This window comes from Anopheles funestus, chromosome 3RL (assembly GCF_943734845.2).
Source record: "Anopheles funestus chromosome 3RL, idAnoFuneDA-416_04, whole genome shotgun sequence".
NCBI lineage: Eukaryota > Metazoa > Arthropoda > Insecta > Diptera > Culicidae > Anopheles > Anopheles funestus.
In genome coordinates, this window is record NC_064599.1 from 40,039,055 (window position 1) to 40,055,309 (window position 16,255).

At 39.0% G+C, this 16,255-nt stretch overlaps 1 protein-coding gene across 7 annotated transcripts in view; it reads left to right on the top strand.

The window, feature by feature from the left end:
- LOC125768827 (uncharacterized) overlaps positions 1-15,455 on the top strand; it is a 109,382-nt gene extending 93,927 nt beyond the window's left edge. For 3 of the 7 annotated variants that reach the window (XM_049436999.1, XM_049437000.1, XM_049437003.1), the window contains one exon: positions 3,380-15,455. In XM_049436999.1, the coding sequence (XP_049292956.1) occupies positions 3,380-3,486 (107 nt within the window). In that variant the 3' untranslated portion in view covers positions 3,487-15,455. Of the gene's footprint in view, positions 1-1,753 lie in introns of all 7 variants that reach the window. The other 4 variants (XM_049437001.1, XM_049437004.1, XM_049437006.1 and 1 more) reach the window with 2 other exon arrangements.
- Positions 15,456-16,255: the final 800 nt, after the last annotated feature.

Here is a 16,255-nt window from a genome sequence, read left to right on the forward strand (position 1 = left end):
GATCCTTTTTCGTTTTAGTCCATGACACAATATTGATCTCAGCGCAAATAAAGGTCTGTTCCCCCATTTTCAGGAGCTTTGGATTTTATTCTTTTATCACCCACCATGTTCTATCTGTGTGTTCGTAGTTCTGCTACGTTTGTGCTTTTTTATTGCTATTTTGAACTGCCGCTTTGCACTCTCTTGACGGCAGTCGAGGAGCACTTCACTAGCGATACAAAATGCCGTACCTTTGACGAACCGTTTACCTGCTGCCACGGGTTTTGCTCTCCGCTTCAACCAGTATCTTCAATTTCTTTCTAGCCAATTGAGTTCGTTAGTGTGCCATCGGCAGTTAATCTGGATATTGTCCTTCCGACACCCCGTCCTGCTCAAGGTCGCTTCGGGCAGTAAATTCCGTGGACGAATTATAAAATAATCATACTGCGGTACACGACCACTCTCTGGCAAAATGTTAGCAAAACAGGACCACTGGGAAGGTGAACCTTGCAATAGAGGCGGGTTCTTGAAAACAGGACCTTTGTCTGTTTTTTGTTCATTTTTTTTTTGTTGTTGTACGTTTTCAGTTGGCATTTTGGTTTGGAAGCTGTTTTTCGTTTTGGGTTTGGTTTTTTGCTCATATCTACCCGCTAGCCTTCTTTAGCTGCCCACACATTTCAAAAGTTTCGCCACTCAACACTCCCCAAACCAAAGCAAATGAAACCGAAAACGAAACAAAAAAAAAGTATATAAACGAAAAAAATTGGAAATACACGCCCAAAACGCACCGAACAAATATCGCACCATCGTCTGTCTTTGACATTTTACGAGCCGCCGAGTGCAGAGGAGGATAGACTTATGCGAAAGATTCTCCAACCGCACCACAACCCGGTATGCCTTTTACCGTACCGTAAATGCCCATAAAACAAGCAATGGTAATTCCATGTAATTCCATTGTTTCATGTTTCTCTCGAAACGTTAAATTTCGATGCCATCCCGGGTCGGGCTGGGCAAATGTTGGACACTCTGCGTACCGGCTCTGGGTCCCCGGGTGGACCGGGTTCGATCCGGTAAAGATGAAACCGAAACCGAAATGGTCCGCAACGGGGTTTACCCTCTGGGCGTGGGTATTTGCCGTTTTATTTACTCTTGCTGTTTGCTTGCCCGTGTGTCGGTAGGTGTATGTGAGTGTGTTAGTTCGTATATCCGTTCTGGTTACGCTCCTTTGGGGCTTTGCGAACAGCCCAACATTGTTCGTTGCTTCCGCTGGGGCCTGCAAATTAACCCACCGTAGCAATCTGATTTAATTCAAATTAAACTACCATCTTACTGTTGAGCGACTGGCGACGGTGACTTCAACAGCATGAAAGAGACCTCTTCATCTCGTAAATCAATTTTATTTCAACAAGCTTTTCTAGGGGCGTTTTGTTTGGTACCGTCCGTGGTTTGCTGTCCCTTATGTCTAAATGTTGTCCCATCGGTCCACTGCCCCACGGGGGTTTTACTTAATTTTCAAGACAGATCTCCCCCCTAATATCACCCCCGTCAGCCGAAGTGGGAAGCTTTTTGTTCGGTACTTTTTGATTATATCTTTATGTCAGTTTAATGTTTTCACTGTACCATCTTTGCGCAAAATTGAACTGAAGTGTGTGCGCGTTTAATCGAGGTTTTATGAGAAAATTAATTAAAATAATCATTATGTAAAAAAAACCCCACCCAAGTCTTTGAAACAGGGAAAGTAATCATTTGTATTTGTTTTCTCTTTTACTTTCAGGTAAGATTGATTCGTACTTGCAGCAACCGAACTCGATAAACGGCGTGAAGCGATAAGTAGAACCATGTATTTCTTTTAGCATTAATTACGCACTTTCTCCAACCGACCCAGGTCGAGGCTTTTTAATTTTCTTTAAATAATAAGCTAAATTATTGTACATGACTTAGTATAAATTAGTTAAAACTTAGTGCTTAGTATAATTTGTTAAAATATTGTTATCTGATTCGCATTTCCAACATTAAAAACTTCTAAGTAACTATTCTAAATTACTTGAACGTTGCATATCCATCTAATATTAAATTGCTGATGAATTCATTATTTTAAATAAAATTACTGACAGTAAAATAAATTAGGAGAAGCAAATTCATTATTTTCAAATTATGTAAAACGCACCAAAACCTTGTATTGGTAAATTTGACGATTACATAACATTTCAATGGAAATTTTAGTTAGTTGTATTAGTTGCTTAAAATATTTAATATTTTTACTGAAGAATAGATATTTAATAAAGAAATGTATTCTATCAACTACTTACACTTTGCTTGAAAATTTGACTTAATTTCTTTTAATTTAGTTTCTGTAATTAGAATAATGTTATAAGAGAGTTAAATTGTCATATTGATATTTCGCTTATTATTTTTCTAACTCAATACCAAACAACTCCAAACTAACGATCCATACGATGATAAAATAATACCTCCAAATATCTTGCACCACTAAACAGGTCAATGATCTCGTTTACGTCACAAGGCTAAATATTTTGCCAAAATAAGCTCATCAATTATGATTTCAATAACCCATTGAATCACTCCTACTTGTGCAAAATGGTACAACCCACCCAGGCACTTCATTGATTAACGCAAAAGGATCAAATTAGCAAAAGAGTACCCCCAATCGATAAATTACTATCTGTGTTGTCCGATTCTCTGTGAATGGTGAAAGCAAACAAAAACCGATGCCTTACCACCATCATGGATGGATAGCGACAAAAGCGACAGCGAAAAGATTGATATTCATACTATTCGGTACAACAAACAACTTACCGGTACCCGGTACTAGAAATTCCGGAACTGAAGAAAGATTTTATCTTATGTCATCAATCGGATCACCCTTCGTCGTCATTTGTTGCCCCGTCCCCGGGGGGAAGTTGGAGCAAGCGTCGATTGGTTGGTTGGGAGTCGTTGGCTAACTGATAAATACCAGAACACCGGGTTCCATTCCAGACATTTGCTATGGTTTTGCCTTTTATCTTCTATCCCTTCATCCGTGAAATAAGAATAATGCTTTCCCATGTTGTGCACGTCCCGTGCGGGGAAACAAAAACGCACCGGGGGAGCTATCACGATTCACCGGTACACCGAGCTGATAATAGCACAATAGAATTGTTGTTTTCGAGTGACGATGTTGTTTTTTTTTCCTTCATATTTTTGTTTCCCTCTACTCGGCTTTGTTATCAGCTACTATTCTGCACAAAACATGCGTCATCCCATGGTTTTGCCGAACAACACATAGTTTAGCAAAAGTCATGTTGTTGAATCCTGATCCCTTACATTATTGTTCCTGGTTTCTCATTCTTGCATTCTTGTTTTTTTCTTCCGGTTTTTCTCTTCTTCTTCCTCTTTGCAGTGCGCCAAGAGAACGAACGGCTCATGCGGGAGTCGCTCGATAGGGCGAAGATGATTAAAAACTACACCGAGTACAACCGGATGATTGGTGGCGATGAAATTCCTTAACGATTTATCCTCGGTCCGATAGGCGATGTGCCCGCGTTGCAGATCTGCTACCTGGTCCTGCTAGCTGCCAACATCTAAAAGACCAGCCGAGCCGTTAACATCATTAATGGCGCACGCCAGTAAGACATTCGTGTGCCACACGTGCACACTACACTCACATGCTGATGATGCTACCGAATGACCAACAAGTGAACGTACAAACGCACAATAACATCGTCAAAGAAATCGTTTTGAGTGGAACCGGTGGGAATTGATCCTTCGCTAGATGGTGAAGCAGTAACGGTGGAAAAAGCACCCCAAACCTCTGGACGTGCTGCTGCCGGAAGCTACTGAAAGTAATGAATTCAACAGGCCAACTTCACATCTCCACGGACCAATTTTAGGTTAACTCGATGGACCACAGCGTTACTTCGCTTGATGCACATTTATCGACCTTCCGATGCACAAAAAACAAAGCACACAAACACAAGCATACAGCTGACATGGCGAAAGCTTCACGAAAGCTCCACGATTGGCTAGGAAAAAAAATCTCAATGGCTAAGTATGACGGAGCAGTTACTTTCAAGCAAGCTAGATTCAATTCCAACGTCTGCATATCATCGTGAATAATTTTTTTGTTGCTGTTTATATACACCTCAACTTCACTTTTCACACTTCAAAAGCTATGTGTCACGATGGTGAAGAAAATGGCAACAAAATGTAAGAGCAAGAAAGGAAAAAAATGCGACCATTACAGTGTCGAATACAGATGCTTAGGTGGGATGCTCTGTTTACAATGCTCGGCTTGCCACCTTCAACCGGGCAGAACGCTTTCCACGAAAGCGCTGACCGAAACAGACGGGCCTTACACAGCAAGACAAGGAATTTAGAGATTCGTGTTGGCAATTTGAGCCACGATTACGCGACGCATCACCCAGCCGGGCCCGGTGGCATAAAAAAGTAGAAAAGGTTCAATTTCATCCATTCTCCGGGCCGGTAGAACTTGGGCTCGCACCCACCAACGTAATGGTTCCCCGAAATGTTTGCCGTACAAATATAATCACTTTCTGGCGGCAACGGTGGCTAGGTAGAGGAGAGGGTAATCGGTAAAGGAAAAAAGGGAACAAAACCCCTTTTTGTTGCCAAAAAAAAACATCGGCACAATCAATTTAGCAACAGCTCGAAGCAGGCAAGTGAACGAAAGTGAAAAAGTAAAAAAAACCATCATACACACACAAAACAGAACCACACTTACACAACGAGCTAGAAATTCCGACGACAATGGTGACGGTGCTTCTGATTCTGGATTAGTTTAGCGTTTCGCGTGGAAACTGTGTAGCTATTTGGCGTTTGGCCTTTATATTGGATGATGTAGTGGATTTCTGTGTCTCGTAGAAACAAAAATAGAGGAACTGTTTAGTGTTGGGAGCTAGTCTATGGTTCTATTTCGGCTTCAATTAAATTAACTTGGAAACGGCTTAAGCGTTCATGAATATTGGTTTATAAAAATCACTTTATTTGTTTCACTGTTTACCTAGCACAAAAAAGGTTTATGTTCTTTTATTTATCCTGCAATGCTCAAAAAAGGTTTGTTTTCGGATGAGATTTGGTAACGGTCTTATCGTATGATAACCAGCACCAGTACCATTAAACCGTGATCCCTATGGAAATATTTTAGTAAAATGTACATAAATAAAAGCTCAAAATTCTTACCTTTTGCTTAATATTTTATAAATTTAATTTACCTCTGATCCATTTCTTAAACGTTCTAAACTTGCATGACCGAATAAAGTTTTAATATTTAATTCATTTACCTAACACAACATTTTTCCACAATTCTACTGTAGAAAATCGTTATATTAAAATATTAGGGCTTTGGTTACATCAACCAAGTAAAAACATGGCATGTGAAAGCAAACAAAGCTTTAAAATCAAGGCACGATTAGATTTTTTCCCCGTTTCTATTTCTCTGAGATGAAAATTTTGTAATTTATGTCTTCGTTAATGAAAAAATAGTTTTTCAATATTTTTTCTCAAATTACATTGCTTGCGAATGAAAACATTTCACAATTTATAGTAAAACCTACCTTATTCTCCATTTTTTTAATGATTTACCGCAAAAAAAAACCCGCACAAAAAATGTTTTTTCAAGACGATAATAGTACATAGACATTTTGAAATTAATTACTATTAATTTCCTAGACAGAAAAGAGAACTTTTTAATAAAAATTGTACCAAAGTTGTTAATTTTTTGTTATTGTCCAAACATTTCTAAAGAAATAGTTAAATCCAAAGGTTAAACTAATCCAATTCTTCAAGCATAACAAGTTACACACCTTCCCGTACTAATTCTAGTTGCACCAAAGGCCTTGCTGTGCTGGGCTATGGTATTACTTTCCGAGCATGTAGGCAACCCGTTTCTGCATTATTGTTGTATCCAAACGTATTATATTAACGAATCAAAATCCCCCCCGAAATGTAACTGGTTCGCTTGGTTGGAAGTTTTTGGGTCGAAATTCAACCGCACGGTCCGCACATTAGACGTGTAACGTTAATCGCGCCCCACGCTAAAAATTACAAACAAAAGTTATGATATGGTAAAACAAAAATGGAAAAAATAAAAAACAAAGCACACTGAATGGGATAGGAAAATTACGAACGTACAGGAAGCAAAAAAGGGTGTAGCCGGAAATGTTGTTGTGTTGATGATAGTAATTGTTAATAGACGTGTAAGATTTTTAAGCAAAAGCTTCGAAGTATGTTATATAGATGCGTTTATATTTAGCATTTGGTACCGGATGTGTGGCAAACCGTTTTTTGTGGCTGACATTATTTAACGCACTGTGTTGCGAAAGCTAGGTTCCTTTCTTCCCAGGCCCAGAGGTACAGATGGGTAAACTCACGACTGGCAACGAATGCTATCAGTATGCGCTCAAGTACAGTAATCGCTCATTTCCGCTCAGGTGTCCACAAGACCACAAAATCCATCTTACACTACTCTAGTAGATTTACCGTCGAGGTATTTCAGTTTAAAATAGTAAAACAGTAGATAACATGTTTTGCAAGTCCACTTGTTACAATTGAACGTTACGCGTGTGATAAATTAAAATACCATTTCTATCTACCAGTCACCACATGCATAACATGCATAACACATTAGAAAGTGTTTCCATAACAATCAATACAGACACACTCCTCACCTCCCTGGGGAGGAGCAAAAATAAAAACGACCAAAAAAAGGCAACGAGGATCAACTCGTCCCACGTGTCACTATGCCACAAAAATGGTTGCAAATGCAAAGTCAGCATTTTCCGCCGGTCAATTTGAAATATGCATCAGCGTAAATCCCACTTCAACCTCACCACACACGTAGCTCGTGTTCTTTTGATGATTCCCAACAGCCAATCTCTCAACGACTTCCTGCATGTGCGCACCCATTAGCCACGTCCCGAACCCCGATGCAGCTGACGCTATCGCTTGCGTGTATCATTACCCTTTGGTGTGTGTTTCGTCGCTTATCTACTGGTGCGTTTCGTCCGGAGTGTCCGAACCACCGACATTTTTAGTAGAGGAAAAATTGTGCCACTAGATGTCGGAGAACGTTGATACGTATAAAACACCCGCTCTAGGTGCTTTTCTGTTGCTGCAGACCGCTTGCACACGGTGGTCAGGTGCAAGGACCGAACAATTTATTAACATCCCATCAACACCAACGCCCGGAGGAAAGCCCGGAGGTGGGGGTTGATTGGGTGGTCACGTCGCACGCAGCATCAATGATAATGGTTACCGGGACTATCAACGCTTAAAGAACCGGATAATTCGCCTCGACGTTCGCTTCAACATGGTGTAAATGGCAGTGTCCTTTCAACGTCCGGGACCAGGTGTCACTTCGTTTTAATATACCGACCCAAATTTTCGCTTTGGGCTTCTTGCACACACACACACAAACGGAGAGAGAGAGACCGAAACGTTGATATTCGCTGGATAGTGAGTGTCTAGGATAATTTTTTTTACCATCCTGTTCCAGGACTCGGTTCCATCATTCCGGTACATCATAACAACGATGTTGCTGCTGCTGCTGATGATGATGATGATGGGCCGAGAACGCACAGTCCCATAAACACGCAAATTGATCATGATTTTGGCCTTGCCGATTTTTGGGCTACGATAAGTGAAAATTAACTAGCTCGAAGGCAAACTCCTAGCGCCGGGATCATCATCTGGCGATGCCCATTTTCGTCAGTCGCTTAAATTGAGACGATTTTCCCACCATCCCTCACACACGCACACAGCGGGATGGTCAGTAAGTACCATTTTCTTACTTTAACACTTGGTGTGAACCCTACACGCGCCCCGTCCCCTCACCACCATGCCCTTTCTTCCACTCCAGAGTAACCGCGCACACGTTGATTGATGATGTTGCTCACTTTGGCGACGCATTTCAGCGGCAAGTCAAAGGGAAAAACATTAATAAAGAGCTTTGGCGGTTAAGGATAGCGTGAAACAAAACTTGTCCGGGAAAGTTTCACACCAAACACTCCCCGAAGGGTGGAACTCACTTTTGCAATTTAGGGATCGCGAAACCGCACTTCGGTGTGGCACTTCGACCATCGGTTCCATCGTGCACAGCTGCTACCCTAGTGGATCAGAACCGTACCAACCTCCTATAGAAACATTTTGGTTTTGGGGGGAGCTATCAGAGTCAGGAGGTGGGGGGATATTTATATGCGAATGATATTTTACGCGAGTGAATCGTACATCTTCAGTTGAGTAATGTTTGGGGTGGGAAAATATTAATCATTACATCCCGACTCATTCTCTCAAATGGCAAACTTTTCATTCACTGTCTGTTTGTGTGTGACACAAACCCAATACTACTTCCCAGCATTCAAGGACAAGAGAAACTTTTCAACTTTCTTATCAAAAAGACAAAAAAAAGATCACACGCTACTGCCCAAAAAACCTGGGACCAGTATGAAGTCAGAGGAAACAGGCCCAACATAATAATGATGACTTCATTACACTCCATGACCATCTGGAAGCAACGCTTTAGAAGTTGGGCTGTGGCAGAAATCAACGACCCCACCATTCACACCGAGCAACGGAAAGCTGGCAAAAAGGGATAAATTGTCTTGTGCCCCACATCCGGATGCGTTCGGCACGGCGTACGGTACCACAAAAGTTGACTAGTGCCAAAGTGATTATGCTTATTTTGTGGCCCGATCGGTTGTCGACAGGCGACACGACCCCGTCTGATGCTCGACTTTTGTGTGATGTTCGCAGAAGGTTCGGAAGTGGAGGAAATGGTGGCGCTATATCGGTCAGAGGAGAAGAGACGATGGGAGACACGAAATTTCATTGCATATTTATGAGTACAGCAAGTTTTCTAACCGAGGGTGTGTGTGTGATTTCTTTCTTTTTTTCTATTAAAGTCTCCTACTTTCATTTTTTGGTTTTGTTTTAAAGGTCAAAAGGTTTCGGACAAATTTTTCCGTTCACAGATCCCAGCCCCAGAAAACTAAACCAACCGATGCCTGCAAACGCATTATCTTTGATGGTGATTATTGACCATCGGTGTCGGTTATGCAGCCATAATAATATCCTTGCCAGACGAATACAAAAACATACCCCGACAAAGAAACCCCTCCCCCTTAGCCAAGAAGTTGCAGCTGTTGGTACGGGGATGGGTGCGTGTTAATTTGAATTGGAAATCACCAATTACCACCGAGGGTGCCAAGGATATTGAGTTGAAAATAATGTGAAAAATCCCTACCACACGTGACCGCTGTATGGTCAAAAGGCGTACGGGAAGCGATGGTGAAGTACGATCGCGTGAAATAAATTCACACCACATGTTTCCTGCATAATTTTTTCATTCCATTTTCATATGTTTTTTTTTTTTGGTTTAGATATGTTTATGCGATAATTTGAGTACTGTTTTCTTCTTCTTGGCTTTAACGACCTTACAGGTCATGCCGACCATTTCTGGCTTACTAGACTTATTTTACCACGTAGCCGGATAGTCAGTCCTTGCTACGGGGGGACGGTCCGGATGGGATTTGAACCCGGTCCGGCCGTGTGGACTGGCGCCGTTTATCACATGCACCACCGAGCCGCCCCAAGTACGAGTGTACTGCCCCGAGTACTGTTTTATAAGGAGTATAAATAAGTTCGTGACGTTTTTAATCGACGTTTGCTGCTTTTGTGTTTTTAATAAGTATTTCTTTTATCACGCTTTAAAATATGGTCCGCTACTTTCTACTGTTTCCGCTATTTTCATCTCTCAGGCAAATCACAAATCTTGGGAAGAAAAAAAGGATGGCTATTTGTGCGCTATCCAATAAATGATCCAGTTTTTTTAACTGCATGATGATTATGAAAATTCAGATCATTCTCCATCGATCATTAAAAATAGTAATTCGAAGAAGTAAGATCACATATGATATTCTAAGGATCTAACCGTCCTACATGGCACGGGACTCTTCTACAAGGACCAGCAAGGCCTTGGCTTAGTTGGAGTTTATTTAACTTGATCAACATCTATACCGCGCCAGACTAATCTGCCTTTTTTTCTCCTATTCCTCGGTTCAAACGTATCAACAGCATTTTCGTTTGGTTATGGCAGCTCATAATAGACTACAGCCTGCTGGTCCCACCAAACGCGTAGCATGATGTAAGGTGATAAGCTGAACAGCAATGAGTATTACCTCTAATTCTACATCTGCTAACGTTTTTATTGGATCCAGAATGCACTTCGTTTAAGAAAAAAAAGTTGCCTTTTTAAACAAATTTCCATACGTTTATTTATTTGGAATATAGTTACCATAAACTCCCATTATATTTTAATGGATTTTTCATGTTAAAATAGTGAAGCAGAAAAACTAAATGAACTAGTAGCAACATCTGCGTTCCAAACGTCACGAACTTATTCAACATTCCCATTAAGTTTTGCGTTCTTATTACGACAAATTACTATACAAAGTTTTCCCTGTCATTTTTCTGTGAAACGTCTCTTAATAACAACATTTAGAGCATGTAATAAAACTTTTTTGAATCACATTGCTACAAGAGAGAGAAATGTGGAAAAAAGTGTTTAATTTCTTCTACGCAGCTAGTTGCGCAGGAGCGCAAAACTTATATGGGTAGCTAATTATGTTGTCCCGGAAACCAATGGAGTGCCACTTCCAGCAGGACATCATGTTTCATCATCGCCATCCGCTTCCGACAGCACTAATCTTACGCTACAGCAGCATACATCGAAATGTTTTTTTTTCGGCCCACAAGCACAATATTATTTATAGTTATGCAACTTCTCATCATAACAGTTCAGAAACAAAGTTTCGTCCAACCTGAGTCTGATTTTCGTCCGCATTTGATTCGGACACGTTGAGGACGCTTAGCTGTTATGACCGTTTTTATTTGCCTGGTATTTGCTCGGCATACATAGAGACCGGATGTTGCCAGGTAGGCAACGTACAATGAAGATGGAATTATTAGTAAATAAAGCAGCAGCAAATGGAAGAAACGATCTATAAAGGCAAGCGAGCATCGGTGGTGTTTTTGTTTGTGTTTTGTTTTTTGAGAAGTTAGTAAGAAAATTAATCCAATCTAACTTTCTTCACACCCGGACGTTTGGGTGCTGGCTGGCTACCGTGATTCGTCGACAGTGAGCAGAAAAATAATATTTTCACCGACCAGCACTGTGCTGTGCGCTCTAAACGTTTGTGACGTTGCAACCAAAATGAGGCTAAAAATCAATTTCCGCCTAGCATTCGCTTCCGGGTCGTCTGTTGGATCGTAATGGGGATTATTACTAAGCACAGCCAAACGATTACATTATGTACATTCATCTTCACTTTATTGTTTTACCTTTATTTCCCTTTTGCGTTGCCAAAAGTGTCCTGAGGTCTCGTAAACTTGTTGCTATTATAGGATTCGAATTTAGATGCATGGTACGGGAGGATAGTAGTAACAGTGAAACAGCATAAGAAACCATTGTAACCTTTAGTGGTTAGGGCCCTCCCAAGCCTTAGTCTGTGTAACTGCGACTGCAGTCTGCGGTCGCAAAGTGAAAGTCAGGCTGACGGTATGGTGGAATCGAATAGTTGTACAAACGGTTACACGCAAAATGAATTCAAACGGTTTCACTTCCTTTCGGAAAAACAAATATTAGCACTTTTCAGAAGCAAAACCAAAATATTTCATCTCAGTTACAATCATTTCAGAAATGTTCTGTAACAATTAAATTTTAGAAACAAAACACGTAAAAGATTGCAAAGTTTTATTTTTTGTTTTATTTCCACTCTTTCTTTATCAATAAATCCAGCACTTCTGAAGTGTCATTTTTTTCTTGATGGAAATCGAAGCTTAACGGAAATGAGTCTACAATAAAAAAAAAAGACATGAGAACCGAGGGCCGTCGACGTGCGAAGACTTTCTTACCGTATGTATAAGTAGACATATAAAATATAGCAAAACACTAAACACAGCTCACTAAACTATAATGCGACAGATACGATTTTATACCAGAGTTAAGTGTAACGGCGAGTGTGAAATGCATACGTTGAAACTGTCTAACAATAGCGAGAAGCGAAACATATGAAACAAAAATACTTTTTTACACTCACGCAATGAAGAAGAAGAAAAAGAAAACACATAAAACAATCAAACAACCAAAATCGAAATCACTAACAATCCTTTTTATAAACTGTAATTTAACAAACCAAAACAAAACAAAAACAATCTGCAAATCGGTTAATAAATGCGCAAACCAATTAACTGGTGAACTAGTGAAACCAGACTGAGAAGGGCGTGAGTGACTTAAACAATTCGTAACGTGCTAGCGAGAAGAGAAATAAAACAGCTCTTCAAAACAGTGAGCAGTAAGGTATAGGGAAAAAAAAACTAGAAATAAAAACATCTAACGGGTCACATTATTACCACATAAATACTAACGAATCAAAATTCAAACAAAACCAGTAAAAGAAAACTAATTGTTTTTCACGATAATTGAAAGAATAACAACAACACTAAGGATTGTTGACTCAAAACATTACAGCTCATTACTATTATATCGTTTCAAAATAGTGTTTTAAAGCAAAGCTTCAAATCAACAGTTTACATTCCTCAATAAGCTCATTTCATCGAATTCAGTCTAAAAACGTAACGTATAACCGAGCAGATGCTTTGATTTTATAAGTTTCAAACAGTAACACAAAAAAACGAAAATATGACCATCATTGTTATACAATATGCTGCTAATAGAGAACACAAAACGATGAAATGAAGGGTTCGGAACAAAAATTAACCGATTTGTCAACAACACTAATCCATACTAGAGCGACGAAAAAGCGACAAACTTCAACAGAACCGTGCAAATTTCATTAAAGAGACATGTTTATAGATTATTACCTAAATGCAATGTATTGTAAAGAAATGTAGGTGACGTTAATAATGATGAAAATACACACATACACAAAAACAAAAGAGAGAGAGAGAGAGAGAGAGAGAGAGAGAGAGAGAGAGAGAGAGAAACAAAAAGAGAGATGAAATCGGTGCAGTTCAGCACCATTTAATCACTTTGCGAAAGTGACCGAAAATGTGCTTGAAAACGATCTAAAACACGTAAAACTAAGATTGGAAAACTAAGCAGAAAAACTGGAAAGAACAAATTGTTAGCAAAAACAAATAGACACAAACAACACATTTAATGTCAAAGTTGCGGAAGCCATTCGGAACGAAATGGAACGAATGAAAAAAGAATAAAAGCAAGGAATAAAAAAAAACAAAACACACAACACAAAACGTAAAAGTGAGATAACTAAAAAACAGTTGTACTTATTAGATAATGGAACGAAACAGCAGCGCTGGATGGACAGGGGAAATTTTGTTGAAAGATTGTACGAGCAAGGCAGCACTCCGAACGGTCGTCCCTCTGCTCGTTGATAGATGCTGTACCAAAAACTGTGCTGTTGTACGATTGTGTAAAAGCGTAAAAACCCGGAACGATGTTAGTGTAGTTCACTTGTTAGAAAAAAGTGTTATTTTCCAGAGTAATTGCCGCTTTTTCTGGACTCATTTGTATTAGCTTGAACGAATGTAAGAACGTAAGCGTGAGGCCGAATGGTGCGGCTCATCAAATGCAAGATGCAACGTTTAAAATGTGTGTGCTGCGGAGCGACAACGATGTGCGCCTTTTTCGGGGACAAGCATCCCGCGGGAACCTACTCGAATTTATGCTGTCAATCGTTTACAAACTCATAAATAAACGAAACAAACACAAAACAACAACCACAGAAAATGTAACATTCAAGTAATGTAACACTATAATGCCTCTGGAGACAAAGGAGAACAATCAAGCAGCAACCAATACCTAACTAACAAAACGAAACAAAACACAATACAGACAGGAACAAATTAAACATAAAACAGGTTAGCTTAAACTCACTCAAACCCCTTCTCTTGGTGAAGATTGGAACATTAAAACGCACAAACTTAAACACACAAAGAACACCTCTGTCTATCGTCTCGTACACAAACATCCTCTACTGCTCTTAAAAAAAGAAACGAAACAGATCAATTCTACACTATCGAATGGTGCCAAAGGTTAAAAACCAGCGAGAAAAAAACACAAGCACAAAATATGGGACATTCTTTGTAACAAAAGAAACCTTGTCACACACTATCGCGTACGTATGATTGCCCTATCCGTACAGGAAACAAGCGGTCCGGGTTTTTTAGAACCGTTTTTTATTCTAAATACAAAATTTCAGGAATTATTTTTTTTTGAAATTATACGAAAATATAACACACCCCAAGTTGTCACGAAACCCAATGTCAATGAAAAACTTCTGCGATCAATTCAAGCGAGACACTAAGCTAACTGTGAACATTTGTGTAGCGGGAAGGAAAACGGATAGATATCTGCTACGAGGAAGAATTACTAAGGAGAACAACCATTTTCTACTGCTACATGGTAATGAGTTTTTTATTTGTGAAATGCAATACAATGCTTCTGAAATCTGAATGCTCAAACAAAGTCCAAAGAACACTCAATAAAGAAACAATAAAACTGGTATAAATATAGTAATAACATGGACGATACTGGAGAAACATGTCAAGTATGAAGAAAAGTCACTCTATTTCGCAATGCAGCCAGTTTTAGATACCGTCAATCAATTAGATTCCCAGTTCCTTTCTCTAGCAGCATAGCAATACACCGGAAGCCGGAAATCTTGGAAAGAAAAACCCACACGTCTCATACTAGCAATAATGAAACTTTATCGATGATGCAAAAGCCACGGCAAACCAAGTGAACGGTGAGCAGATTTTACTAACAAAAAACACACATACACACTTAACAAAAAAAAAACCTTAAAATGCGTAGCAATGTCAGCCGACACTAGAACTACTTCTAAAACAAACAAACAAACAAAACCGTGGGGCAGAACAATTTGAAAAGTAAGCAACAAACATTTTTGGAATGTACCTCCATCTTGCCCAATCGTATCTCTTCTTGGGATTGAACTTTAGCCAACAACCCATCGGTTTTGCATAAGAGAGTGAAAGGGTACGGTTGGGTTGTTTTTTTTTCTATTGGCCACACGAAACGACACTAAAGCATTAGCCAATCTTTGAACGCAAATAAATGCGTAATAGTGTGTGGCTGAAGAATTGCTCATCAAATCAAATTGCCCAGCAATAGGTGCAACATACGAAATGTGTTTCGTAAACGTGGGGTAACAGAGCAGAAAAGAACGTCAACCAAAAAAAAAAAATAACCAGCGTCAGCTAATACCTTGGAGTCAGAAGGAAAGAAAAAAAAAGCGAGCGAGCAAGTAGTAGTACACGAGCAAGTAATGAAAACGATGTAAAATTTCATTGTAATGTTTTGTATAAAATTATTAAAAAGAAAAACAATGGGACAGATGTTTTTATGGTTAAATATATAGTATTCCAAAAATTGTTATTCAGCTTCCAAATATTATAAATGCTTGTGTTTCTACTTTTCTTACAGTGACAAATCTCACAAGTCTTCTTTTCCCTTGAAGCATCTCATGCTGGCTGGTGCGTTAGAACTTACTAAAGCAGAATGCATTCTGCAACGATTAATTGAATTAAATAAATGCATAATTAAGTTACAGGAAAATGAAGAAATAAACAGTAAATGCGTAAGTAAAACTGAAAAACCGAAGTTCAAAATGAAAGAAATATTTTACACTTTAAAAACTGCTGAACAGCGTTGTAGTTATGTTTTAACCTTCATATTCGACTTCTGTTTTACACTACTCGATTATGTTAGTTTTGTTTAAAATAACCACGACCAATCGCAATAAAATTTCTTTTCTTTTCTTTATTAAAATTCTAAAAAAAACTTATTTAGAAACTCAAGAAACAATATTTTTTATAAAAATCAATCTTTTGTAACGGTTGTTTATTTTAAAAAACACTTCGATCGTGCATGGCTGTCCCAATTAACAAACAGAAAAATCGATCAAACGTTCGTCGACTTTCATTTTGGTGGCTTATCTAACACAGCAAAAAAATTAAATTGTTAAATTTTATAGAATCAAGAGCATAACATAACCACTTTCCTTATCATTCATTCCAAATCCAATTTTTACTTCCTACAAACAGACAGATAAAATGTTGCTACGCTAGAGCATGATTTGAAAAAATCGATGAAACATATTTCGATTAAAACACTCTTGTCAAACATTTTTCTACGTACGTCCACAGCTTTATTTGTGCACGTTTAAATTTATGTATATTTATTTTTTTAATTCCATAC